The sequence below is a fragment of the Cololabis saira genome, chromosome 13 (genome assembly GCF_033807715.1).
Source record: "Cololabis saira isolate AMF1-May2022 chromosome 13, fColSai1.1, whole genome shotgun sequence".
In the NCBI taxonomy this organism is placed as follows: Eukaryota; Metazoa; Chordata; class Actinopteri; order Beloniformes; family Belonidae; genus Cololabis; species Cololabis saira.
In genome coordinates this window covers 24,640,442-24,668,310 of record NC_084599.1, presented here as the reverse complement: position 1 = coordinate 24,668,310, position 27,869 = coordinate 24,640,442, and the positions used below count along the sequence as shown (strand labels likewise).

Sequence of the window (27,869 nt, the reverse complement as noted above, 5' to 3'; positions counted from 1 at the left end):
GCAATTCGGGGGCCGAATTTCCCGCGCTGTCCTGCGGATGTGACGTCACATGACGCTGCATGCGCATTCTCCCCGTTCTCCCGTGCCGGCTTCGCTGTTGGCTGCAGTACCCCCAACGGCCGTCGTGGCGAAGGGTGGCGCTATATAGTCTCATTTCTTAAAAGGAGCCTCATGCTCCTTTAAACAAGGAAGCCAGGGACCGGTATATGGAGAAAATAATGATTATTAACGGTTTGGGTCCATATGAAATCCCTACTAAAGAGTGGAGCTCCTCGTCGGAGCTCCACTCTTTAGTAGGGACTTACTGCCGCAGTTCTGCACAACCAACGTCTTAGGCTACCTTGTTTAGGAGTGTTTGGCAGCTGCTTTGGTAAATGTTTGACTCGCCATGTGTTTCAATAAATTTGTATAATAGTACAACATACAGTAGGCTACATATTTTGTATTACTCTTACTTTTTTCTTTTTTGACCGCTATATTATGCTGAAGAGGCTCCGAGGCGAGAGCAATATTTTTGTTTTCCTCGTGAGATATTTTTTTTCCTCTGCAGCTACAAATAGAGTTAATATTTTTTCCTCAAAAAAATCGTTTTATCTGAAGATCGGGGTTAATCGCAGCGCAGAGAGCTGGCCAGCAACTGCGTTTAGCTGGAGAAGTGGGAATAAAACCTGTGTGAATGATCCGACCCCGGCCTGTGTGAGTGTTTGTTTGTGGGATATTGTGGAAGGTTATGTTTGGTCGTCTTACAGCCGCGATCCAAGCGAGCCAACGACTCTTTTACTCTTTTATCTCAGATACTCGGCCTCCGTGGTTCTGCCTCTGAGCAGGAAAGCGGTGAAAAGTTAAACCATTAGCGATCTTTTCCCCACGTCTGTTATGTGTGGAGCTGCTGCAGCTACAACACAGCAACGGGTTGCCATGGTTACAGAATAACGGAAAGTAACGATTACGTAGGCTAAGACACAACAAAGTGGGAGCACTTCTGTATACACTCTGGTTTTGTTCTACTGCACCTTTTTCCTGTCACGTTTTTTAGAGGGACTTCGTCATAAATTAGTAGTCCAACATACTTACTGACAAAATAAAAAAATACTTTATAACCTGTGAATGACTGAATGCCCATTCCTTATATTTTGCAGATCAGCCCTGCACAATTTTACAGTTCTTAGGAAAAATACTAGAACCCAAGGCGAATTTTGTTTCTTATTGAACAGAGAACTCTACATTTACATGTGTATCATAACAATTCTGTCTCTTGTTTTATCCCCATAAATCCCCATCGGTCGGACATCCCTCCTCGTCTTTCATCTCACGCCAGCGAGTGAACGCCGGGCCAATGTTTATTCTTGTCCGGGCATTTTTATTTTTTTTGTCCGGGCATTTAGCTTGTTACTCTCCCGCTTTCTTTTTTCGCCTCCTCCGATAAAACTTTTATTTTCTTCGTTTTTTTCGCTGCTTTCGCCATGATACCAGCTTCTGCTGAGCTCTGCGCTCCACGCCCCGCCCAGCTTTCGTCTCGACTACGAATCGGGAAGGAGGGGGAAGTGACGTATGCTGTAAAGCAGTCAAAGCCGTAAAAATGTGTAGTTTTTTAGTGTGGCAGGGTTCCTACCATGCACCTCAAAGTTACATAGTGCCAGTGAAGGTGATACAGACCCCTCAGACCATGACAGAGGTGTCATTAAACCTGTTGTAAGTTGATGTACCATCACAATGACTCTGGAAATATTATATTAAAGTGGAAAAGTTACATAGTGCACAAACAAAAGCACAAATTAGCATGGAGTCACAAAAAGCTGGACCTGCTAATAATCTGGAGCCTGTGATTTACGAACAACACAGGCACAGCTTGTTTCATGTTGCTGCAAAGGCCACATAAACATGAACCTGCCCACCTGCTCAGTAAAAGTATCTGTCTCAGATCAAAAAGACTGCTGATTGTGTTTGCTATGATTAAGACCTTCACAGAAGACTTCACATTTGAGTTCAACAACATTCTTATTTGTTCCTATTTTTATGGCTCAGAATCAGGCAGCACATGACTGACGGAGGAACAGCCTTTTGGATTTACACTCATACTTCTCCAGCCTACTGTCCATGCCTGGGGTATTTGTGAAGGCATGTGGATATAGAAATCTGGCAGTATACAACTAGGTGTTTAATGTTTGGTAATGTTACATCTCTTTGCAATTGGTACAACACAGTTGGAAGTGGAAAAAATGTGGATCATGACATCCCGGATACATGTTACACTGTGATGATGAAGCAGAAGAAATAAGTTTAGGAAAAAAAGCTGAAAAAAAAAAAATGTCTTCAGGCAGTCAGGTTTTTATAAAATGTTTTTCACATGCTTTAACTATACCAGAATACCACAGCACCCTTAAAAGAATTTAAAAAAATAAATGTAATTAAAAAGGAACTAATTATGTCCCTTTTAAACAAAAGAACAAACCACAAAGACTTGGATTTTGACAGAGAAGCAAAGCTTGCATTGGGCTGTGAAGTCACTTCAATACATACTGCAGTTTGCAATGCAGTGATCACAGTTTGCTGAGTCAGCATGGACACATGCAGATGTTTAGTCCCGAAACAGAGAAGAGCAGGATAAGATGGAAGTTTTGTTGCACTGCTTAAAAAACAAACAAAAAACCCCCCCGACAAGAACTGTAGAGAAAACTGATCATAGCAGATGTTTACTGACGCACTGTGCTGATGCACAGCAGCGAAGATGAAGGCTGAATGGATAATGGAGAAGCTGGTCAATTTCATCCTTCTGGCTAATCAAACTTTATCCGTTACGGAAGATGTCCGATTTCAAAACTTGTCTGAACACTTCCAACCAATATATATCTTCATGCAGGAGGTAGACATCAGCTGTGTGAACTGTAAAACTGAGGGCCATCACAGTTATGGGATGCTAAAAGGCACTGAAGGACGTTAAAAGTCAGCATTAAAAGATGTCAAATAGGAAGGTTGTACAGCTGATTTCTCGACCCTCTCGACTCTTGCTGTACAGGTTTCTCTGGTGAAAGAACCATGTACAGTATACAGTACGCTGTAAAACATGCTTGATCATTGTTAGTTTGCCAAAACAGTTTTATTTTAAATGCTCACTTTAAAAAGTCTTGCTACAATTTAGCTCATTTTGATTTGTCCTTCAAAGTTGTAAGGAATTTATTTTGTAACTTATGAGTACAAACTAAAATTTCAAAACAGTCGGCACACTTTTTAAAGAAATATAAATAAAAAGATTCAGAAGAGAAAAAGGAAAAAAAAACGTGGTTCGGAATTAGACATTTTCTCATTTCAAGGAAAAATATATTCTCATTTTGAATTTGATGACACAGATTTTTTTTTTAAATACAGAGAAAATAAAGAAACACCTGGAGGAACATCTTGCAACTAATAAGGGATGCAATATGTTAAATGAGGGTAATTACAACAGATCAGTGGCAGGTTGGATATAAAAAGAGCACCTTCGAGAATCACACGATCAAAAGTAAAGATGTGCTAAAGTACACCAATTTGAAAAAACAGTCTACAAAGTGTATCTAATATTATCCCAAAACTGAAGGATCAGGAGATACCTCACATGCACACGTTGTACATCTAGAAAGGAAGCATTAATGCTGAAAGATAAAGTTCCATAGTTGCCCACCCTGATGTCTTTTTCAGGGAAGGCCTTACATCTTTCAGCAAAACAATGCCAAACTGTATTCCACATTCTTAATGAAAACATGACTTTGTAGTAGAAAGTCTGGGCACTGGACCGATTTGTTATATGCTCTATTGGGACAAAATATGTGATTATGATATTTGGAAATCATTGCTGGCTGTTTTTATTCATGTTTTACACCATGTACCAACCTTTTTGGAATCAGGGTTGTACTTGACTGCAAATTATTTACAGTGTAGGCACAGTTGTTGCACTTTCATTTCATGCTCCCTTTGAAAAACGTATGGAAGACTTGCAGTCTGACATGACACTTTACTTTAAAAAAATATATTGAGATACATTTAACTTATAATCATTAGTGCCTACTCATTGCTCCAGTAGTAGTGTTTAATTAAATACAGTCTAGTGCAACCTTACACAGTGCCCATAACAATACCTTTGAATATCACAACAATGCTTGAGGTGAAAAACAATCTTCAGCGACCTTTGTAGAGTCCCAAAATATGTTTAATTTTCCTGATCAATGCGGAGTATGACCAATATAGCTTATACGTCGTATATATTTAGTAAAGAGAGGTTTCTAGAGAAGGACACCCACCAAATTTCCAGTCTGTCATCATCTCAGCTATCCTAAGGCTCAGCTAGAAGTTTTTTTGTTTGTTTTCTGCAAATGTGTTTTAAAGAGTGGTCGTTCAACTGTTGCAGCACTTTGAAATCTAGTAAAAAAATAGCTTTGCAATAGGTGGCCTAGAATTCTATAGTTTTATATGCATATCAATAACATCAAGTCTTTCCAATTTGGATCTTGGCACTTGCGTCTGTTAAGACAGATCATGGCCATAAAATCTGGTCAAAATCAATAATTACAATTTCAACCAGCTGGCATGTCTTACATCATCATATTTCATAATATGCCAGCAGGATTGGAGGGGAATGCAAAGTAGTGTGTTAAAAATCATAAAGATCCAATAATCCAGGTAATTTAGTGTCTAGAGAATGCCGTCGTCGTGCTGTAAATCACGCTCTGAGTCGTGGTGACTCCGCCAGATGGGGGTGAGGGGTTGAGTCCAGGAATAGCTCGGGCATGGCAGAAAAATGAGCACTATGAGGCTCTGGAGGGTGACAAATGGCTAGTCGTGGGTTCATCACAGAGTGTCTCCCACTGCATCTGCATTATCCAGAGCTTGTCAACAGAACAAATATTATGCTCTACAAGTCTCTGCACTGTGGAAAGATGCAAATATGTTAAATTAAAAGTGTGACCTTCTCCCCATCTGACATTAATATACAGGGTTCATTCAGAGGGCATCACACTCAATGTACGGAGCTTTACTTAGTTGTGTACTTGAAGGAATCCTCGCGTGACTATTGATAGTTAATTGGAGTGCATCAAGACTAAATATGATTTATTTCTCTAAATATTATTGTTTGCCAAGAGAACCTATATAACACAGGCTTTTAAATTAAAAGATCAGTTAATAGCCCTACCTCTTCAGCCTGATTTGAAAATGAGTTTTCATTGCAATTAAGAATTGAATTCATCAGTGCATGACTTGTCAGCGTACATGCAGAGACAGTGTTCCCCAATACCATCTGCAGGATTCATTGTCCTGCTTTTTTGTCAGTCAGGAATGGTTTTCCTGCCAGGATTTATTAATTCATTAAGATGTCTATTCAGAACAGAGGGAACATTTTGTTCCTTCATTTTATATAATGCAAGGCATATAAATAACCGGCTTAATGTGCCGAACTGTGTGGGTCAACAGAAGGGATTCAGTCTATTGTCTGAGTTTAACACCAAATGGTCCAAGGTACACAAATCCCGACCAATCTCCCTAAATGCTCATGAGCGAGTTGAGCATTTTTGGTGATACAATGATGGTATGGTCTAAATATATACGGAAATACCACCAACCCGATGCTACAATCGAGTTCAGAAAGTCATCTTCACTTCTTCAAACATGTGTAACATTTTAGCCAGTGTGATTAAAGACATTTGGCTTTCTTTTTTCTTCTTCAAAAAAACAAAATAAGTCAGACGTTCATTACATTAAATTGCAGACCAAGCCTAAAAAAAAATGATATCACCGTGTGCCAAAGTATTTTAAAGTGGTAGCCAGAACATTTATTCTACTGAAGATCAAGATTCATTTATTCAAGCTCCTCATGCATCAAGAAATCCAAATAGCAATCAAGATGAGAGCTTTGGAGACATGTAGAGAGATGAATTTACATCCAAACAGCTTGAGGGCACTGACTTTAACTCTACTTAGGACTGGATCAGAATCCAATTCTAGGAAGCCGTCACTGTTGAATTTCTAAGCCGGAGTCTTTCCAAGGATACAGCAAACTGTCGACAAATGCTCAAGTGAGACTTTGCGCCTCATTTTAAAACACTTGCAATAGCAGATTTCATTGAGCTGTGGAATGAACATTTCTTTTACCTTTGATCCAACCTTGCAACCTACCACAGCACTCAGCTTGGACACACACAGACACACAGAGTGGGTAGGGCAAGTATTCTGTCAAATGTAAGTGAACAGCTATGCAGCTATTAGATTCTGTAATGACTGCTACAGAAATGCTGTGCAAACATGTCCGCATCCATCTAACAGTTGGTTAGTTTGTCATCATTACTTGACATTGCAGTGTTGGATGCTTTGTCAAGCAGTCGGGATTAGCTGCTTATTTATCAGAGAAGGCCGTGGTTCCCCAGAACAGCTCTGTCGGTGGAGTCAGAGGAGGTTGCTGTGAGTGTTTCTACTTGGGGTGAATTCCAAACAGCCTCAAATGACTGGGATTTTAGAGGGAGAGAGCAAACAAAAGTCAAGGTAAAGTATTTATAATAGTCATGTTGTGTTGCCAAATTTCAATCATGATTCTCCAAAAACCTATCAATACGAAAGCTGTAATTACTAATAGCAGATCTAATGTGCCCGCTCACGAGTAATTAAAATAATCATGGTTTGTTGTCCAATTATCATAAGCAGGGGGAAAAGTGATTTTGATTTTATAAAGACAGTCATGGTGAATATGTGTGCAGAATTCACAGCTGCAGGGTGCTGGAGAGGGAAGGAGGCGTATAAATGGCTGGCACACTCTGAAGCATGGAGGGCACAGTTTCACCCTGGAAGGCGAGTGAAACTGAGCCATGAAGGAAAAAAGGTTGAAGTGAGAGATAAGTCAGCTCTCCAACCTCTTCCTCTATGGATCAAAAAAGTAGTGTGGAGAAAAAAATGTGAAGAAAAATGCCAAGAAAAAAGACTGGATTTTTCCCTCCCTTTAGAAGACTCCATTTAAAACTAGATGTGCAGTAAATATTGAGATATTTGAAACCTACTTATGTTCAAAACATTGTGGCTCTGACGGTAGATAAAGAAAAACTAGGGTTCTCTTACCCTACATAAATAATTCACACATCTGTGAAGATAACGTAGCTTCAACTAATCTGTCTCCTTTTCACTTTCATATCCTGGAAACTGACTTGTGACATCTTTGTGATTACTACATGAATTTACACAGAAGTGGAACATCTGATGTGGGTTCAGAGAACTTCATCTGAAACAGTGACATGAATATATATAAAAAGAAATCAGTAAAAGCCAGGCGGTTGTGTCTGTTCCTTCTGCAACTAAAGTTTGTTTAAACTGTCAAACTTCATCCTGTAACACATAGTGAGAGAGCAGACAACTTTGTCTAGAGGAAAAGAGCTTTGTAAACTACAAAGCATGGCCAAAGCGTGATTTCATATCTTCAATCGGGAACATATTGCTGTTATTGTTTCATCCGCAACTACGTGGCTTCATTAATTAATCAAACACCGGCTCTTCATCTCAGGCGGAGGTCTTCCACGGTGGTTTCCTCCTCATTCATTCCTCTGACTCTGCCACCTAGATGTGATATTTAAGCTTTTGAATCACACTGTGCAGCGAGAATTCCAGCCAATAACGGCACCCACCTACGGCAAAGATGAATATGCAAATTTGAAGAGTAGGTTGAAGATCCAATTTCTTCAGGTAAAATAACAGCTCAAATATCCTTTCTCTAAGCATGGCCCCTCAGCCCATGTGATTCGTGGGTGACCTGCTGGATAACTGCCATCTTTTAAGTTTGCCTGATAAAAGTCAGCCGTCATTTATCACAGGAAGTGTGAAAGCAAGAGGCCCGCTCGGGCCAGTAAATGTAATCAAAGTAGCTCCGGAGAAATCCAAGCTGAGGTTCCAAGTACTGGACTTTAAACACCTGCACAGTGACAGCGCCTCAAAGCCTTTGTCTAACTCATCATATCATTGAAAGCCAAATGGCCAGCTTAGTGGCCTAGCGCTATCAAAACTGCAGATATGCTCAAGCTTAATTTTATTTTCATTACTCTGGTTTGCTTATTTTAATTAGTGGCCTTAATCTGCAATTAGCCCAGAGGTTAACGGTACTCTTAGCTTTTAAAAAAGACATTGTTTGGAAAGAACTTGCATGCTCATATTTAATTAAACTGTTAACCCCTGAAATGTCAGTGCCACTCAATATTAGAATGATGAAAAAAAAAATAGTGCAGACATGGCTAATTCATCTTTCTGACTTCATCTTTCTGATTTCACTGAACTGCTTTTAGCGAGAAAAACAACAGATCAACGTTAACGATGTTCACGTCACTTATTTACAAAATCCATAAACCTTTATGCACTGTAAAAGAGAGGGGGGGTCAGTTGTATATTACCTTAAAGGGTTATCAGCCTAAGAATCCTTTAAACACTTCACATTCTTGATGACAAAACTGGCATCCGAACAATCCCTCAAACTGAAGAAACTGACTTTGTAAAAGCAGCAGAACAGTTTAATGAGCACATCCCCATATAGTGTATTACTCTTAAAGTCCCATTTTTGCTCATTGCTGCGTAATTATCCTCTCTTGTGTAACTTTTCATGGAGCCCAACATCTTTATCTTAATTCAGAATTTGGTACACTCAGCTTTTATCAAAAGCCCATGCCACTGGGCGCCTTGTGAATATGTTCTAATGCATAACAGTGGCGCATGAATGATGTGCAACAGATTAAGATATAATCTAAATATTTCTCTTTTCACTTCGCAGCGGAGGAACTGCTACGGGGCGGAGAGGAGGCAGTGGAGAGTGGCCACCAGCTGGCTCAATCTCTGCCTGCTGTGGCCGAGTCACTCACAGCCTTATCTTTTGAAATGAACAACTCTGCAGGAGGAAGAGGGATGAGGCAGCTGATGGAAAATTATAAACAAAGATATATATTGAGAAAAATACTTCTTAAACTGACATACTGACTAAGCTGCAGCGCACAACCGCCTTTTACTGATTTAATGGCGACAAGTACTAAAGCCCTTCTTCTTTAATGTCAGCTAAATGGTTTGTTTATTCAGGTTTAGTGGTTGCACAGCTGCAATAAAAACACAGGGCCGCTCATGTGTGAGAGGCTTGTAAAGCAAGAAAGATCTTTATCTTAATGGTGCAGTTGAGGCTCAGGACGTCGAGGGGGTGGTCCGCCGACCGCCGGCTCAATCCCATGAATGTGTTTGTGAAATGGTGAATGTGGCTCTTAGTGTAAAAGCAGTTTGACTTTTCACCATGATTAGAAAAGGGTTATATAAGTGCAGTGCATGTAGCATTTCATCTATGAGTTTATGCTGATCGCGGCTCAAGCGGCACATCAAATCTCACAAAACATTCACAAGAAACAGCTATTGGACTTGGATGTCCTGAAACTTTAAAACATATTATCATCAGCTTTGATTATTTTTTTGATAAATTAAGGAACAATGTAATAGTTTGAGATGTTCGACTTGCCGGGTTCATAAACAGCTTTTAGGAGCCTTTAAATCATTTAAAAAATGCATTACCATCGATCTTACGAAAAGCTGTGGCACTCAGTTTCTGAAAAGAACTGAAAAACACTCTGAGCTATTGATTTTTGTCTTACATCGACCCTTAAAATCTCATGTCAAACTATTCACTCAGCATCTTGCTGCTGCTGTTGATTACACTGTGTAACAAATTGGTAGCAGCAAAGACAACAAAGACGGCTAGTAAATTACAATAGATCGTTAAGTTGCACTTCTTGTCTTTTGTTTTCCAAGTTTAACCACAAAGCAGTGATGGAAACTTCTTGAATCTGGTGCTGTAACCACATACATCTGCTCTCTCCCAATCCGCATGAAAAAGTGATGCATTTGAGGTCCAACTGAAGTATTAAAGAAATCAAAGCATGATAAGTGAGAGCCAGCAGGGGTGGGTGTGGTCAGAGTCAACCAATCAGAGAGACTGGAAGTCTTAAAGCAACGTGTCTTTAAAAAAAAAAAAAACATATCTGTCATTTCACAGTTTTCGCTGAGATCTTTGGTACAGTAGCCGCAGATTTATGCCGGAGACGGCTATATTTGGCTGAGTACTGTGAAAATGTCCCGCACATCTGTCGTTGGAGCATTATTGATTGAAGCTGCATGAGGAGATGAAGAGCTGAACATTGTGAGGTTTTTAGGTAGAGAGAAAATCATCATGCTTTCATATCATACAGAAATATACTTGGCAGCACAGTCACTACACATCCGAGGTGAGCACATTATAAACAAACAAGCTATTTCAGTCCGTCCACACGGAAGATGTATGGTATACATATTCAAACCCATAAATGTACCTCCTTAGTGTTATTGACATTTCTCTTTGATGAAGTTAAGAAATTGGATCTCTGTCATGCTAAAGGATTACACAAAGCAAATATCAACGATAAAGACTTTTACGGAAATCAATTTATAAAACAACAATAAAGCAGACTCCAGGATATATCTATACTGTCTCCTCTGTGGTACCGATCAATAACAAAGACTAACAGGGGCAGCTCTGCGGCTTGTCAGGTTTAGATGACTCAGGCCACAAGGCAAATATGGCTTCAGCACTCAACTACATCACACTTTGACTCAAGTTTTGCTCCGGTGCTCAAGCTGTGGTGACTTTGATAGAAAAAGGAAAGTCTACTGAATCAGTTCATTCAGTTGGCTTACTAAATTAAAAATCCCCTCCTGTCTTCCTTTAAAATTCAATGCCTGGCTGGGATATGCCTTATCAGACACTTAGAATATCTCCTTCATTATGTAACACAAATACATATCCACATGTAAAAGCTCTTTTCATCTTTGAACTCGTGTCTTAATAGAGCTATAAATAACTGCTCTCTAAAACCCCACTCGGGTCCAGCTCATTAGTTATCACACCCAGAGAATGGCCACAAGATTTGGTTATTTGATGAGGCCAGAATGAGCAGAGAGATGTGGGAATGCAGTACAGTTGGAAAAAAATATTCAATAAGTAGTACGAAATAAAATAATCCAATTTCTTAAAGACTGAAATAGAAAATCCTGCACGATTAGCTTTCGGAGCACGATTCAGTAAATGGGCCAAGAAGAGACTTTTATTTGTTCTACTCTTCTTTCTCCCCTCTTCTCTGTAGCCCACTGGCTCATAAGGTTTGCAAAGAGATATTTAGTGCAGGACATGTATGCAGAAGTCTCCATGAATAACAGTGAAGTAAGGAAGCACTTCAGAAGAAAGAAGGAATAATGATCATTCTTAGCCATTCCCAGTTCTTGTAGGTGGTGAATTCCATGTGACCACTTCAGCTAAAGCCCAGTATCATTCATTAATGCTCCCGCTCCTCATTACCATCTCCTTACACTTTTGAAAGACTCATTACCTGCATAATGGAACAGTGCTTAGAACAGTCAGACCTTTATTTTGCGTGAATTAATCACCCACATGCAGAGACAAAACGGGAATTCTCACATTAAATATTTAAAAAAAACCTCCAGGTCCAGCTTCCTAACTTCTAATAGGTTTCTCAAAATGCGGCATCAGAGAGATGCTGCTCGGACCATTGCAGGCTGACCCCCCACATGTCTCTTGTGTCAGCAAGGTGACTGTGCAAAAAAAAAAACCCAAAAAACAACAAATATCTGGAGGTAAAGAACAAGAAAGAGAAATACTTACAATTCACTGTGACTTTTGCTGTTTTGGTGTCAGGAGAGGCAATGTCATTTAAAGCGCTGCATTCGTAGTCTCCAGCCTGGTCCCTTGTGATGCCAGTGATGTTAAGGTATTCGCCGCTGTCATACTTCCTGCCTGGCCATAGAAAAATGCAAGCAAAGTACTTACAACATGCCTACACAGAATGCAAACACACACATGCACACTCCTCCTTTCAATGGGCTTGTGGTGTACAGCTTTCAAGTTCAAGCCTGAGCTGAAGATGTAATACCATTAGGGATTTATTGGGCCCCTGATTACCTTCCTTACATAAATTAGCAGTGGATCAGCACTGCATTTAACTATTAACTGTATATTGTTATAGTGGCAGGAAATAATGATGTATTGCCAGTCATCCACTCATCCTTTGTTCTTCCCCAAAGCATGCAGTTAAAGCTAACTCCTGGAAGACAGACAGATTTGATGGCTCAGTGGACATGTCAGTGTTTTATACTTAGCTGACACTGCCAAAGGCAGAAGCAGCAAAGCACCATGACTGACATACAAGAAGCTGGAAGACGGTGGACTTTAAAAGTGCAGTTCAACACAAATATGTCCACCAGAATGCACCAATTAACAAGGAATTAAAACAAACTAGCATCGGAACAAACTTTGTGCTTTTATTAGGAACATAGAGGCAAGACTTCAAGATAGGGAATGAAGTGCAACCCCTGACTCCTGCAATGGACTTCATAGTTGTTTTCCATTTAGCCGTTCACATGAACATTCACCAGTGGCAGGCTGGATGGCATGTGTATTTGCTAGTTCAAAGCCAAGACAACAAAAGCCGAAAGGCAAACAATGGCTTTGACACATTTTTGTCCAGAACAAAAGGATGTAAATGAAGTTTACCTCCATCAGTGTTGAGGGCATGCTGCTTATTGTATTATTTAACATTAGAGCTTCAATTAATAGTCACTGAATTGGTGGATATAAAAAAGGAGTTGGGATTTATTTTAGTGATCATGTCATTCATTTATCAAGCTTTTTTAAGGGCGCAGCTTCTCAGTGTGACGACAGAAAACACATCCTTTGAAGTAGACAGCAATAATCATATATCAATACCTCAGCTTGGGGCTTCAGACAATGATCACAGTTTTATTAAATATACATTTTGGCAAAGTCAGCAACTGCCCGGGGATGTTGTTATGCTGTTGTGAAGGTGCATCTGTGTTATCCTCCTCTTCCACTTTGGGGTTTTATTGGTGGTTAAGAACCAGCTGAAAGGAGCAATTTTTGCCACCTATTGTGTTGTGAGTTATCTCCTGATCATGGCCACGTGATACGAGATAGGCGAATCAGAGAAGGCAAGGCAAGCCAGGGCAAGTTTATTTGTATAGCACATTTCAGGAACAAGACAATTCAAAGTGCTTTATATGAAGTGATTAAAAAAATGCATTCAAAAGTAAGAGTTTAAAAGCAGAAATTAAAGACAGACAGACATCAGATAAAAATAATTAAACAAATGAGAGGCAAGAAATAAAGGTTGTAGTGCATTATGGGGGATTACTGAAATGCAGCAGTAAATAAAAAGGTTTTCAACCTTGACTTAAAGCTATTAAGAGTTTCAGCAGCCCTGACGCACTAAGCTGAACGCTGCCTCACCGTGTTTGGGTACAGAAAGTAGGTATGACCCTGACGACCTGAGGGTTCTGTTTGGTTCATAATGGATCAGCAGATCAGAGATGTTGGGGAGAGGGATACGTTTAAATCATGACCTGAACTGGGAGCTTTGTCATTGTTCCTCAAACTGACTAAATAACGGCCTGAAACATAAAATATGTCAGTATATACGCAACAATACTGTAAGTTGGTACCACCTCTTCCCGGAGTATTTTGTAGGCAGGTAACTATCAACAGGTGGATTACCATTACACTCTTTCGGAAAACAAAAGCTTAATTCTGAATTTGCTACAAATTTACCCCTGTGGGTCGCTGGTATTTCCTTTTTAAAAGAAGATCTTGACTTTGAAGGAGATGGATGAAATAATGTTCCGTTTTGGAAAAATCATCATGACTGCCACTACCGCTGTCGTGGAAACAGTGAACTGGAGAAAACGGCAGCGGATGATCATTCAAACACAAAAGCCTTATGTAACGCAGTAAGACATAACGATTAAGTAGTGTTAAAGCCCAACTACATCCTGTAAATGAGGTCAAAACCAGCTGCAAACTAGATTTTGAGTACCTTAGATTGAGCAACCACTTCACACCCACTGCTGCCAGAGACGTGCAAATGTGAAAAAAAGTGTTTCCATTACACTTTTGCCATATTGCACACTAAAAACCACCTTGTGAAAGTGTAAAAAGTTTTTTTGCAATATTTGGAATTTCTTTTTTTAGATACAGTATAGTCATTTCCATAATAGGTTTTTCTTTGTTATATTTAGGTTTTGCGCATATCAAGGGGTAATAGAAACCCGCCTTTTCAATCCTCAGGAGAGGCTGAAATAATATCAACATTCAACGCAGCATACAGTATTTGGAAGTAAAGGAGGAAATTCCTCCCATGAATTTCATGAAACACGTTGAAAACCCAGTTGAAAAAGAGTAACATCAAATTAATATATGGTAATTATTACCCAAACATTTTTCAGTATTACGGTGAAAATGAAAAAAAAGGATGACAATTTAGGATTTGCCCCTAAAAAAGGTCTATTTACCATTAATCAATATTAAAAGTATTCTTAAGTTAAAGTTAAAATTTATATTTCCTATTTTTTAAACATTATAAAGTCAAACAATACAGATTATATCAATTTGGTACAATCTGTTTCCATACCAGTTTGTGCATCCCTCCTGTCTTGTAGTTTACTATCACCCTTCCCTTTCACTCTATGTCTATTTGAATGTTATGTTGTGCAGCTACATTTGACACTAATGGCATCTCAGCAAGAAAACAAGTTAGACAAGCTGTGGCTCAATTCCCTTGAAAAGAGACAAAACTTTAGAGTAGATGCCACTTTTCAGACTTTCATTGTTCATAATTATTTAGCATTATATGATGGAAAAAAAAAAGAATCAAATGTATCTGTGTTGTTGGTAAATCACAGGCTTCTGTTGCTCCAACTGCTGGGAGTGTCCTCAACTGCAGAGCTGGACGCTCCCACTGGCGCTGTTTATGACATGCTAACAGATTCTTACTTGTTAAGTTTAGTAAACCAGGGTCCTGGTGTATTGTACTGTAGTATCGTTTTCAGAATCATAATTGTACAGTTCCATAGACCAAGATATAAACCATGTTTTGCTACTAAAAATACTAAGGTATGGTGTTATGGCCACATCACCCAGCCATGGTATGATCCATCTACACATAAGCAACCAATATGGCATGGAAATGGTTATAAATAATAACACATGTGTTTTATTTGTAAAAATATTAAATGATCACATCATAACTCATACAATTTATAATTGATATAGATAAATTACTCTCTCTCTCTCTGAACTGTGTCTGTGTGTGTTTGTGTGTGATAAACTACTCTAACATCTCAGCAGGCAGCTGCTCTGTGAATGTATAACTGAAACTGTGGAAAATTCTCCCCAGACCACAATTAATTTCTAACCCAGTGATGCTCAGTGTGAAATCTATGCACAACTTTTCACGGTGGCAAGGGGTGGCTTAGGATAGAAGATGCATAGACACATTTGTGAGGCGTGGGGATCAAATGGATTGCATTTATCAAGCAAAGCACAAAATACACTAAATACAGCTCAAAAAGGCACAGAGGCCTTACATGGATAAAGCAATGTCTCATAAGGTCATATTTAAGAGGTATTATAGACGTGCTTTAAAAGTGAAAATACTCCCACCTTCTGCAGCCAGTCTCCTTGGGAAGTGAGCTCAAGTTTTATATGATACCATGTCCTTATTCTGCAACACTGATGCCTTTTTATCTCCTAGTCACTGTGTCACAAAACTTGAAAGTAGAAATTGAAGCCCTTGTTGATAATGAGTATGATATGAATAATATGCTGCAGAAAATGACTCTGGGATATTATCTCTAAAAATAATAAAAGTAAGAGATAGAGCACAGTATTTTCACAATTGGTTGCAATTTTTTGCAAAGCACCAGGCGGCAGCAGCTAAAACCTGATTTGTGTTGCTAAAATTAATGTTACAGTACAACATATGCAGTGGGATTGGACATTATCTGTTTCACTGAACAAGTAGGTCTGTTGTTAAGTAAGCTCCCAGAGACAGTGCACCTCTTTCCCTGGATAAAGACATTACATCTGAGAAGTGGGAAAAAAAATACATTATTTTTCTGCAGATATGAAAAATTTGAAGGCTGCTGTTTTAAACTATAGTGTTTGAAAATTATATTGAGTTGAATTGTCATTTGCAATGCAAATCTCTTGAGGTTTAGTGCTACTTTTGAATAAATATGCAAATATATTTCAAAAAGAGATAAATGCCTACATTTATAATTTAGATGAACTGATCTTACAATTTTTCATTGACGTAATGATAAGACCATGTTTAAGCACCTATTCAGTTTGTGGTTGTAAATAAAGCAACAGTTTTGTGTCTGTACAAATTTAAACAGTAAAAGGTGTACTAGCAGACATTTTTCACATGATCAAATACTCTAAAACAGACTAATTAGCGTAAAATTGTGTTTTCACTACAGCAAATCACATTTTGTTTATAGGATGCATCTGTAATGGCTTTGAAGGCCCATGTAGGCATGAGCGAGGCCTGCCATGGCACATTGTTTCAACCAAATAGCAATGTTATTTTAAAGCGGATCAGAAGTAACAGGGACCGTATGCATTAAGGCTGAAAGGCAAAGGACGTGTCCCGTGACACTTTGTGTAAAGAATAAAGTACAGCAGATGGACAGTTTTCAGTATCTTTCCCACACACAACCAAACTCTACACCGGTTAGACTGGTAACCATTTTAATTTTAATGATGGAAGTCAGTTTTATGACAACGGGTGTTGACATTGTAATGTTGAATAAATCACATAGTATATGGTGACTGGAGGCCTCAGATCAGAAAACATATTGGTGATACTTTTTTAAGTAACTTTTGTCATTACCTGTGTATCAGCACCTGCTGTGTGTATTTTCTTGAGTAAGATCGTATTAGAGTGTGGAAAATAGATAATAGAAAGTCAAAGGAAATATAGATATGCTGAGTGAATATTGGTATTGTACTGCTGTCCAGTGCAGGTAAAATAAGATATGTGAATTGTATTGATTGCTTTGATATAGCAAGTAATGCTCACATGGATTGCTATGGACCATTAGTGGTTGCCCTTAGCAGTTGCCCTCTCCACTTCTACATACACTAAATAATTGTACTACATAGTTGACCTAAACACTGCCCTTGATGTGATGCTCCACTGTCTTTCTCTGCAGTGGGAAATCATTACAGGCAAGACGTATAAATCCATAGTGTGCTCTCGTATCTTTTTCTGGGACAATGAAATCAAAAGCTCTGACCCATGAGACCCATTCTTGTCGCTCCCAACACCATTTGCTAAAAGGCTGAATGAAATGCTGCAGTTTCCGCTGGAGAGTACAAGGACTTATTTTCCCATTGTAGAATGGACAATCAATCACTTATTTGGTATTGATGGGAAGTCGGTCTCATTGGACACATTAGAGCAATCAGTGTCGGGAAAGATGATAAACATTATCAATATAGAACTTATATTTCAAGCAATTTCTGTATAACAAGATATTTCGATGGCATTGCAAAGCACAAAGGATGAAAACTGAAAGGCAAGATTCCATTTACTACCTTATTTTGAAAACATTTGTTAAGAGCTTTGGCACCATCGATTACATATATAGGTGTAGAAGACACACCGGGGCTTACTAATAGTATGGCACCAACACTGTTTCGGTGTTAAAAGGACACTTAAAGAATTAATGAAAAAGAGGAGGAGTAAGTTAGTACCCGAAAGGCCTTGATCCTGTCATTTCTGTTAAGTGGAACATTTGTGGAAAGGTACTTACATACTGGTATTTCTGCCAAACATTTCCCCCTTTCGGCTGGTCACAGTGCCTGTATGTAAAAGCCACTTTCCGGAAAACCCGCTCACAAATGAAACAGCAGCAGGTGAGAAAGACCAGGGGCCTCATTTAAAATGGACTGCGTAGGAGTCATACTAAAAGTGCACGTACACTCAAAAGCCGAAAATGCCAGGCGCAAAAAAAAATCCGGATCAATAAAACCATGTGCACGCAGATTTGCACGCAATGTTGGCTTTATGAATCACAGTCCAGCTGGAAGGCTGCGCAGCTGAATCCGCCTCATATCCCGCCCTCTACACGCCCACTTTTTACCATAAATGCATATGGATGAGCCGTTGATGAGGCGTCAGAATGAATGAGAGGGTGTCCAGCCACCGTGACACTGACTTTCACGGAGACTTAGATCTAGATGTTGTAGATGATGTGGAGGACAGGAAAACCACATTATTTGGTGGTCACAGTAAAATTTAGAATAAGTATATAAATAGTATACAATAAAATAAAGCGAGTGAGTGGCAGCACGCCGTTGCTGCCCGTTAGTGGCACAACGCAATTACCACTGGGGACAGGGGGGACATGCCCCCCCCCCACTTTTCAAAATCATGTATTTGTCTCCCCCACTTTACAGTTTAAAAACTAACGGTAGGCTCAGCCTGTGATTGCAAATCCTCAAGACTGTCTGTGCGAAAGCGATGCGAAGACGGGAGCGGAGCCCCGCCCCCCCCCCTCCCCTCAGAGCTGCTCAGCGCATGTAGGGTACGCGGCGACACGCACCATACGCCGTACCCTACGGCGTAGGCTCTGCGTTGGTGTAACGCAGAACCATAATTCAGGCTTAAAAGTAAACACAACATGCAAGCACCCGGCATGACAGGCAGATACACACGGGGAGAAGAGACTATTTCTTATTTTAATCAGAACACTTTCTTTTTTCCTCTTCGGCTCGGCCCCCCCCCCCCTGCCTGCGTAATGGCTTACTCGTGGAACACATGGATCTATGATGGTGCCGGCTTGGGTGTAAATGGATCTGTAAGTCTGATATGTGATGACATTGACTATGTTTACATGCAGTCCACATTCGTGTTATTGCCAATCTTCGCGTTTTAAAGTTGTTGTTAAGTGCATGTGGACGCAGTCACTGGGAGTATGACATGTACAGTATCTGGCTGCATTTCACCACCTCACCGCATGCGTCGCCAGTTCCCCATGTCTTAAGTAGATTCTTACGGGAGGGTGAGGGTTGCCGTAGGGATCCGCAGATTTTTTGGTTAGTTTTTTCTTTTTAGATCCGAGGCTTTGCGTAGATGGCGGCTTCCGCAACTTTCAGGCGCTTTTTCTGCGCAAGCAAGCTTCATAGATGAGGCCACAGGACACTTCCAGCCGGTGAGGAAGAGCCGGACACTTCCAGCTGGAGGAGCCGCAGCGTTTTTATTTACTACACATGCAGCTGAAACTATCTAGTTACACTGTTCAAAACTTTCCAGTCAATTTCTACACATCAGTCGCTGCACAGACACACCGTCATTCTCTCATCCATACGACTCTCCCGCGCAATTACGCACGCTTACACACGCTCCCTATTAAAACACACGCTCCTGTTAAAATATATACCAATATACCAATGAACATGACTGCCCCCTTATGCTTCGTTTCACGCACACATGGAGTCACACTTTAATTCAGGGATGTTGGTTTTTATGTATGTAAGGACACACGTTTGCGGGACTTTCCTCTCTTCCTCGGCCATATATGTAAAGGCCACTGGAGTAACATTGGTGGCCCACTTTTACAGAAATGTTACAGAACGCCAGTATGTAAGTGCCTGGAGAAACCTAAATCAGATAATGCTGGGACAATAATGTCTTTTTTTTTTTTTTACAAAAATTGGAACATTTTAACAAATGAAATGAAGTTGAAGAGAAAAACAAATATTGTATTAATATTAGATTTTTACTGTTTACAGAGAAATAAAACTTAAAATATGTGTGATTGACTATATTTAGTTTTCAGCGACCACATTATCTTAAAGGGGGCCTATTATGAAAAAAACGTTTTCTCTTGCTTTAACATATATAAAGTGGTCTCCCCTCAGCCTGCCAACTCAGAGAAGGAGGAAAGCAACCAAATTCTGCAGTGTCTGTACAGCCGCCCGGATGAGCCATCCAGTTTGATGTGGCTTCTACGAGCCATTCAGATTCTGCTCCCGTCGTTACGCGATTTACATCGGTTGGCCTCCGATGCGTGAAACCACGCCCACAACTAACTCCGCTGCCCAGAGCTTCCGCTATTTTTTCGTAGCGCTGTATCGCGTCATTCGGGCAGCCAATCAGCACAGTGCCTCATTATCATAGCCGCCATGCCCACTCAGAATCCCACATACAGTAGATAAGGAGGTTACAGACTGGGAAGATAAAGACGTGGCTCAGAGGCTGAATTTCTAATTTATTTAGCAAAAACAATCAAAAGCTTGTTTTTAAGACATTCAAGGCCTGTTTAAAATAGGTATTAGATGCCATAATAGGTCCCCTTTAACTGTTTCTTATTCAGGGTTGCATTCAAATGACGTTAGCAGTGAGATTTACTAAGTAAGTAATTTGCAGTTCTCAATATATACATTTTATGTTTGGGCCCTTTGAGGGACTGGTGAACCTGTCCAGTGTTTACGTCACCTCTCACAGCTTGGTCTGTGACCCTGAGCAAAATGATGCATGTACAAAACAGTAAAGAAATGAACAGACAGATGGATTTTGAATCTGGCATGGCTATAGTAGTGATGCAAGGAAGAGCAGAGAGAAATAGGTGAAGAAGGGAAAATTTCTCCATCTATATTAATTTATATGGAATACCAGAAGAAGACATTATCAGAACCAACTGATTGTCAAGAAACATAATTCCTAATTTGCGTCAGGAAATGCAAGTTCACTGGAAAGCTCCATTTGTGATGATAATTATAATTATGATACACTCAATTTAACTTTTACAAGATCTTAACCCTGTTAAAAAGGCTGTAAAAAAAGTTCTTGTTTCACAAGAGGAAAGAAAACCAAACAAGACAGATGATGAGAACATCACGACAAAACGCTCATAGTTGCCAACAACTCTGTGGAACTGTGCAGGAACGTGCATAATCTCAGTAGGTATACCATAGTCTAAACCTTGATCTGTGATGCCTCTCATCTTGCGGTTGATTATGGGAACAGTGCAGCAACATAAAAGGCTCCCAAAGGAACACGTAGTGACACAATTCATGTGCACTATTTTACAGAAACTGAGTTAGAATATGTAGGCTACATTGTAAGCTCTTTTTTATTTATTTACCTCATTCTTGTGGGACTGTTGATATTCCTGAGCTGTGGGTAAACAGTGAGTTATTTTATTGTCATTAACATTGACTTAAAAGTCAATCTTTATGACACACAATAAGGCAGCTACACCGTGCAGCGGTTTCTATTTATTGCTATGTTTGTACATGAAACAAGCTGCATCGTGTTGTCGGTCATTTACAGGCTCCTGATCCACAGGTCTGGTTCAATGCTGCTCTGCTAATTTGTGCTGCTTCTGGTAGACAGCTTTGATCTTTACTGAAATGGCCCGCATGTATCTGAGTTTGTAGATTAGAATAACTTTAGATGTTTGCCTACAGAACAAACTGCTCCCATCTGAACTGTTTCTGATCTGCAACCGCAAGCTAATGCGCCTGGTTTAGTAAATCTGGCTCCTGATCATTTAGTGTCTTCATCTGATCTATTTTCAGCTAAAGTTAACATAACTCTTGTGGGTTGAATGCAAGAAAAATGCAAGAAAAGCTCTCTTAGCAAACAAATTTTGAAAGAAATCACAGAAACTTTCCTTTTTTAAAAATCTTTTTAAGTGAAACATGAAGCTTTATTTTTGTCTTGCCAAAAGTACAAGCGCAGTCTGAACATGGATGCATTTAGGTTCATTTATACTCCACTTTCGTATTTTTGTACTATGGAAGCATATGAGGGCCTATTTTCAAATTAAAATACATTTGCGGAAATGCTTTTTCATTTTAAGAATGTGGTTGCATTATTTGACTCATAAGTAAAATTAAGAATAAATCATCCAAATTCCTCCAGAATTCACAAACCTCACTATCACAGACAATTGCACTTATAGAGGGATTTTCATCTCTGTCTGACTATTCTATTAATTGGTCTAAATCCACAGTTTTGTGCGCTAACTGCAATTTTAGGAATACAGCCGCTACTAAATTACAATCAGGGAATATTAGATATTTAGGCATAAACATCTCCCCTAGGCTGTCAGTTAATAAAATTAAATTATGTTCAGCTTTTAAAGAAAATAGAAGATGATCTTTCCAGATGGAACTCTCTTCCCATTTCACTCATGGGAAGAATAGTCACCATCAAAATGATGGATTTATCGAAAATGTACAATTTTTTTTAATGATACCATCCAAACCCCCTCCTTTTTGGATTCATATGTGTCAACATTTCTGTGGAAGAATAAAACCCCACGTATTAGCTTGAAGACATTACAAAAACCCAAACAATGTGGAGGCTTAGAGTTACCTAACTTCCAGTATTACTTCCTAGCGAATAAACTACAGTATATTTTAAAATGGTTGAAAAATCATTCTTTAGATAGTCAATGGCTGGACTCAGAACAAGTGTTTTGCAATGATCTGGAAATCTCAGATTTACCATTTATTAGTCAAAGCATTAAACATCATACATGTTTCAAAAGCATTAATATCAGCTCAACTCTGACAGCCTGGTGGGAATTCCTTAAAGTAGCAAAAGTTTCACTTTTTCCATGTGACCGCACACCCATATGGAACAACCCAGATATCCTGAAAAATGACAAAAAGATGGTAAACTTTGTTCAATGGAGAGACCAAGGAATACGGTATCTGCAGCATGTAATCATAGGTGGACAGTTTGTACCTTTTAATACACTCAGGGCCTGATTTACTAAAGGTTTGCGTGCGTAAAAACCTGTGCAAACTTGACAGCACCCGCAAACCAATGTGCAAGCTGATCTACTAACGGCGTGCAAAGACGACTGCGTCTCTGAAATCCGCAGAATAGCGCATGCTATTCATTTAGTACTTTTGCCCTGATGAATAATCAATATGGGGCGTAACCGCCAGAGAGCGCTAAATACTGGGAGGGGAAAATGCAAATAGGTTAATTTAATACACGCAATGAGATTTACCAAGCCTGAAAGTAGTTGCGCGTATTGTGATTGCGTCTGTATTTAATACGTTCGAAAGGAAGGTGCTAATCTGCCCAGCATTACGCACCGATGGCTGCTTGTGGCAAGGAGGCGACATCCAAAATCAAAGAATACGCAGAGAGAGAGTCTTTATTCTGCTGCATGCTATTTTAAAAATGGTTGCACAAGTTTTATTAAAGGCCACTTTTTCTTTAGTACTTCGCCTTCTTGCCACCTTCTTTTAATGTGCCCCCCTCCACTCGCCCACAAGCAGGATTATTGATTACTTATCTTATTGAACGTGAAATCATCCTTCGTAAATTACATTTAAAAAATACATTTACAAAAAAAAACATTTTTTTTTAGTTATATTTGCGCGCCCTGCTTTGCTCCGAGTCTGCGCCCACTCGCCGTCGACTCTGCTCCACCTGCGCGGACTCTGCGCCGAGTCTGCGCCACCCCGTTCTATGTGAAAAAGGCTTAACTCAGAGGGGGAACACTGAGTCTTTTTTTAGACATTTTGTTCACATTTTCACTGTCAACTGCGGATTCTGGTGTTTTCCTCTTTGCAGCAAGTTTAAACAAATCCTCCTCCATTACACTATCCTCCTCTCCATCCAACACAGACTCAGCCATCCCGGTGGCAGTCTACCCAGTCAGCCCCTTCAACAGAGCCTGACTTCCAGACTCTGCCATCTAGCTCTGTACACCGGTCGCTTCGCTCTGCACAAAAACCTGCGCCCCACTTTGCGCTTCGCCCGGCGCCCCGCCCGGCGCCCCGCCCGGCACCCCGCCCGGCGCCCCGCCCGGCGCCCCGCCCGGCGCAGCAGAGCCGGCTGTCAGCTCTGACAGCCGGCTCTGCTGCCTGCCGTTCCCCCGCTCTGTCGGGGCATGAACGGATCAACTTGATATATTGAAAACATGTATGTGACCTCGTTGTGTGTTACGAGTAAAACGTTTTCAGTCAAAGTAAAATGTGCGCTTCCTTGCATTATTTACATCTAAGTGATTTTATTTCTCCACATGTTTTAGACAGATTATTAATAGGAAAGCAGTGAGAATGCACTTTTTTCCTTAAAATGCTGTCCTACAGGACTGATTTTGTGCCCGCCCTAATAAGCCTCGTGCCCCCTCTGAATATTTGCTCTGGCGCCGACCCTGTCTCTAACTCCAACTCGTCAAATTTCATTTTGCGCTTGCGACTATCCTGCTTTCCATCCACTCTCCATGGCGCAAAGTTTGCGCTCGCAAACCGTAAGACACGCAACACCTCATTTAAATACTGAGGTTTGCACCTGTTATCAATTGCGCACGCAATCTTAGTTGATCACCCGCAAAACACGCAACAACAGCACGCGCAAACTTTTTCAGTGCACGCGCAATTTAGTACTCTTTATTTAGGATCTTAGTAAATCGGGCCCTCACTGTTCAATATAGAATTAGCAGTAACACATTTTTAGAATACCAACAACGTAAGGCCATAATAAATAAAAAATATAAACTTAACCAATTGGACCTACAACTTCCCGCCAGGATAATAGAATTATTGGACCTAAAGTTGCTATCAAAACGTTACAGGTTAGTGTCCAAAATAGACAACTCAGTCTCTCTCCCGATTTCAAAATGGGAAGCGGATCTTTCTCTTAACCCCTACCAGATCTCTTGGTCACAAATATGTTTAAATACTTTTACTATGACTAAGAACCCAAATTTACAACTTATACAGTACAAAGTTATTCATAGAATACATTATACAGGACAAAGGATGTTCCAGTTGGGTTTTGTAACCTCTAATATATGCTCACAGTGCACAGAAAACACCCCCGATAACTATATGCATGCTTTATGGTTTTGTACACCGGTACGGAGGTTCTGGACGGAGATTTGTGAGGATTTATCCACATGGATCAAATACAGAATTCCAGTGTGCCCCACGATATGCACATTAGGTCACTTGGGAGATATTCACATGGAACCTAATTTGATACACTTGGTTCTCACTGCCTTATGTATCGCAAAGAAAACCATTCTAATGAATTGGAAACAAAAGTCCAGCTTATGTATTGACCACTTTAGGAATCTTCTATCAGATCATATTAGTAGTGAGATAATGTCTGCCTCCAACAACATTTGGCTGAATTGCATTCTCTCTGGTCCCCGAATATAGGCTTCATTACCTAGTGGGGGCGGGGGGGTGGTGATCCCGTAGCCCTTGGGGTTGGGGGTCGGCTTGGGGGGCTGGGGTGCGGGCCTCTGGTGGCCCCTGGGGGGAGCTGGGTGGGGGGGGGTGGGGGTCATCGCCGTGGGGCCCTGTCCCTGACTGGGGGGGACCTTGGGGGTCTATGGGGGGGGGTTACCTCATGGCGGTGGGGGGGGCATATAGTCTCCGGTCCATTCCGGGTGGGGGGGGCTGGACTGTGGGCGTGGGGGTCCCACTCGGAGGGTGGGGGTTGGGGGGTGGCTGTCTGCGCTGGGGGGGCATTGCTGCCTTGGTCCGGCGTAGCTGGGCGGGGGTCGTGTGCCCCTGCGTCGGCGGGGACTCCGGGGCCTTTGGGGTGTCCGCTGGGGGGGCGCTGAGGCCGGGTCCGGGGGGCAGGCCTCCCCTGGCCGGGGGGTGTGCGGGCGGGCGCGGCGGCGGGGTGGAGTCATTCTCAGGTGTCTATGTCGTCAGTATGAATGGAGGAATGGTGGGCCATTTCCCCCTCCGCCTGGGCTCTCCCGTGGAGGTACGGTGGGGCCTTGGCCCAGCTCGGCGGGCCGGCCCCCATCGACCTGGATGGCCGGCGGGGGAGCATGGGCGCCTTCCAGGGCAAGCTCTGCTGGACCTGCCTCCTGGCTTCGGCCTCCGTTCCCCCTCCTGCCCCCCCTACATGATTTACACGCACATAGGTTTGAGGGGGCGGGGGGTCCGGGGCGTGGCCGCGTGGGGGACACTGTCGCACGTTGCCCGGTACTCCCCGCCCCACGGTTTTAACAACACCGTAGACGCCGCACACTCAACATTTAATAAATACATTTAACAAGGACACTTAGCGTTCTGGAGGGGGGGGGGGTCATTGTCAATATGCTGGTAGTGGGTTTCCTCCCGCCCTCGTCTCGCCCTCTGTGGGTTTGCTGGTGGCCTGGGTTCCGGGTTCTTCCTGTCGGCCTCTGGTCTCGCGGGGTTGCGCCCCCCCATTCCCCCCCCCCTCCCCCACTATAGATGGAGTGGTGGAGCTTTGATAGGATTATTACACACAGCCATACACATAGCCACACAGATAAATACACAAAATAACCTGACAGCTCTTGAGTAACTTTTTCACACATGAACTGGTGCATACAGCTGCTGGACCCGGTATTGGGTCCGTCGGAGGGAAGGGGTGAATTAAATTTTACCCAATCAGATGATGAAACATCTCACTATTTTTTTTATGTTCGCTGGAATGACGTTCTGCTCACTGTGAAACCCCCTCATCATGTGAAGAGGGCTGCACAGACCACTTGTGAGTGAGGCTGAGTGGCTTCTTTTTCTTCTGTTTCGTTTTCTCATATTTGGTTAACGATTGAGTCACTAATGCCCCTTTTGCACTAGTACCACCTCAGCTCGGTAGGGCTGCAACTAACGACTATTTTAATAGTCGACTAGTCACCGATTATTGAAACGATTAGTCGACTAATCGGATAATTAGTAATTTTTTCTTAAATTTAGTATGTCGCTTTAATTATGTGGCAAATGATAATAAACACAAGAAAGATGGCTACTTCAATGAAAAATACAGGACTGTCTCAGAAAATTAGAATATTGTGATAAAGTCCTTTATTTTCTGTAATGCAAAAATGTCATACATTCTGGATTCATTACAAATCAACTGAAATATTGCAAACCTTTTATTATTTTAATATTGCTGATCGTGGCTTACAGTTTAAGAAAAATCAAATATCCTATCTAAAAAAATTAGAATATTCTGGGAATCTTAATCTGTAAGCCATAATCAGCAATATTAAAATAATAAAAGGCTTGCAATATTTCAGTTGATTTGTAATGAATCCAGAATGTATGACATTTTTGTTGTTTTAATTGCATTACAGAAAATAAAGAACTTTGTCACAATATTCTAATTTTCTGAGACAGTCCTGTAGATATTTTATTCAACTTTGCCGCTGTTCATACAAAAAGTCAATAAAATGTCCTATTTAAAATCAAGGACAAGTATAGACATACATTTTTTAAGGACAGGCAAATGTGTTATATAAAAAATAAAATAAATATTTTTTCTGTATCAAGTGGGTGAAATCGGTTCTGGATGGCAGGACGTTCTCTGGGTTGAACTGGTGTATCATTTGTTGAAACCCGTCACCCAGACCCGACGTGCTTTCTCTTCAAATGCTTGTGCATTACCAACGTGCTCCCGTGATAAGCAAGGTCTGCTTTGCAAACCTTGCAAGTCATCTTTTTATTTACCGTATCCAGGCTAAAAGGCTCCAAAACTTTAGAAGTTTTGTTACGCGCAGCAGCTGTACTACAGGACGGGACGCCATCATTATTGTTTACCCGCTACCGCTCGGCAGAGACGCTATCGCGCATGCGCGACTCTCAGCAGAGATTGTATTGAAGTGAGACGCCTCACTCCGTTGGAAAAACACGACTGGCGACAATTGTCGACAATGGAATTCATTGTCGACAATTTTGATTATCGATTTTTGTCGACAACGTCGACGAATCGTTGCAGCCCTACAGCTCGGTTCTACCCGTTTTGCCCTTTTGCACTAGGGCTGAGACGGGTAGAGCCGCTCCAAGCCGATACTTTTTTCTGTAACCATTTCAGCGAGGCTCTATACGGGGCTGAGCAGGGACTATTTCCGACGTCACCACCCTCCGCGCCAGTCAGGGCCGCCACAAGGGGTGTGCGAACCCAAGGGGCCTCGCGCTATGGCCGTTTTTTTTTTTTCATTTTTTTTTTTTTTCGTTTTTTCCCTTA

General features: G+C 41.0%; 1 protein-coding gene across 4 annotated transcripts in view; it reads right to left on the bottom strand.

Moving 5' to 3' along the window:
• negr1 (neuronal growth regulator 1) overlaps positions 1–27,869 on the bottom strand; it is a 206,532-nt gene that overhangs the window by 61,212 nt on the left and 117,451 nt on the right. For all 4 annotated transcript variants that reach the window (XM_061738436.1, XM_061738437.1, XM_061738438.1 and 1 more), the window contains exon 4: positions 11,681–11,812. In XM_061738436.1, the coding sequence (XP_061594420.1) occupies positions 11,681–11,812 (132 nt within the window). The remainder of the gene's footprint in view (positions 1–11,680; positions 11,813–27,869) is intronic.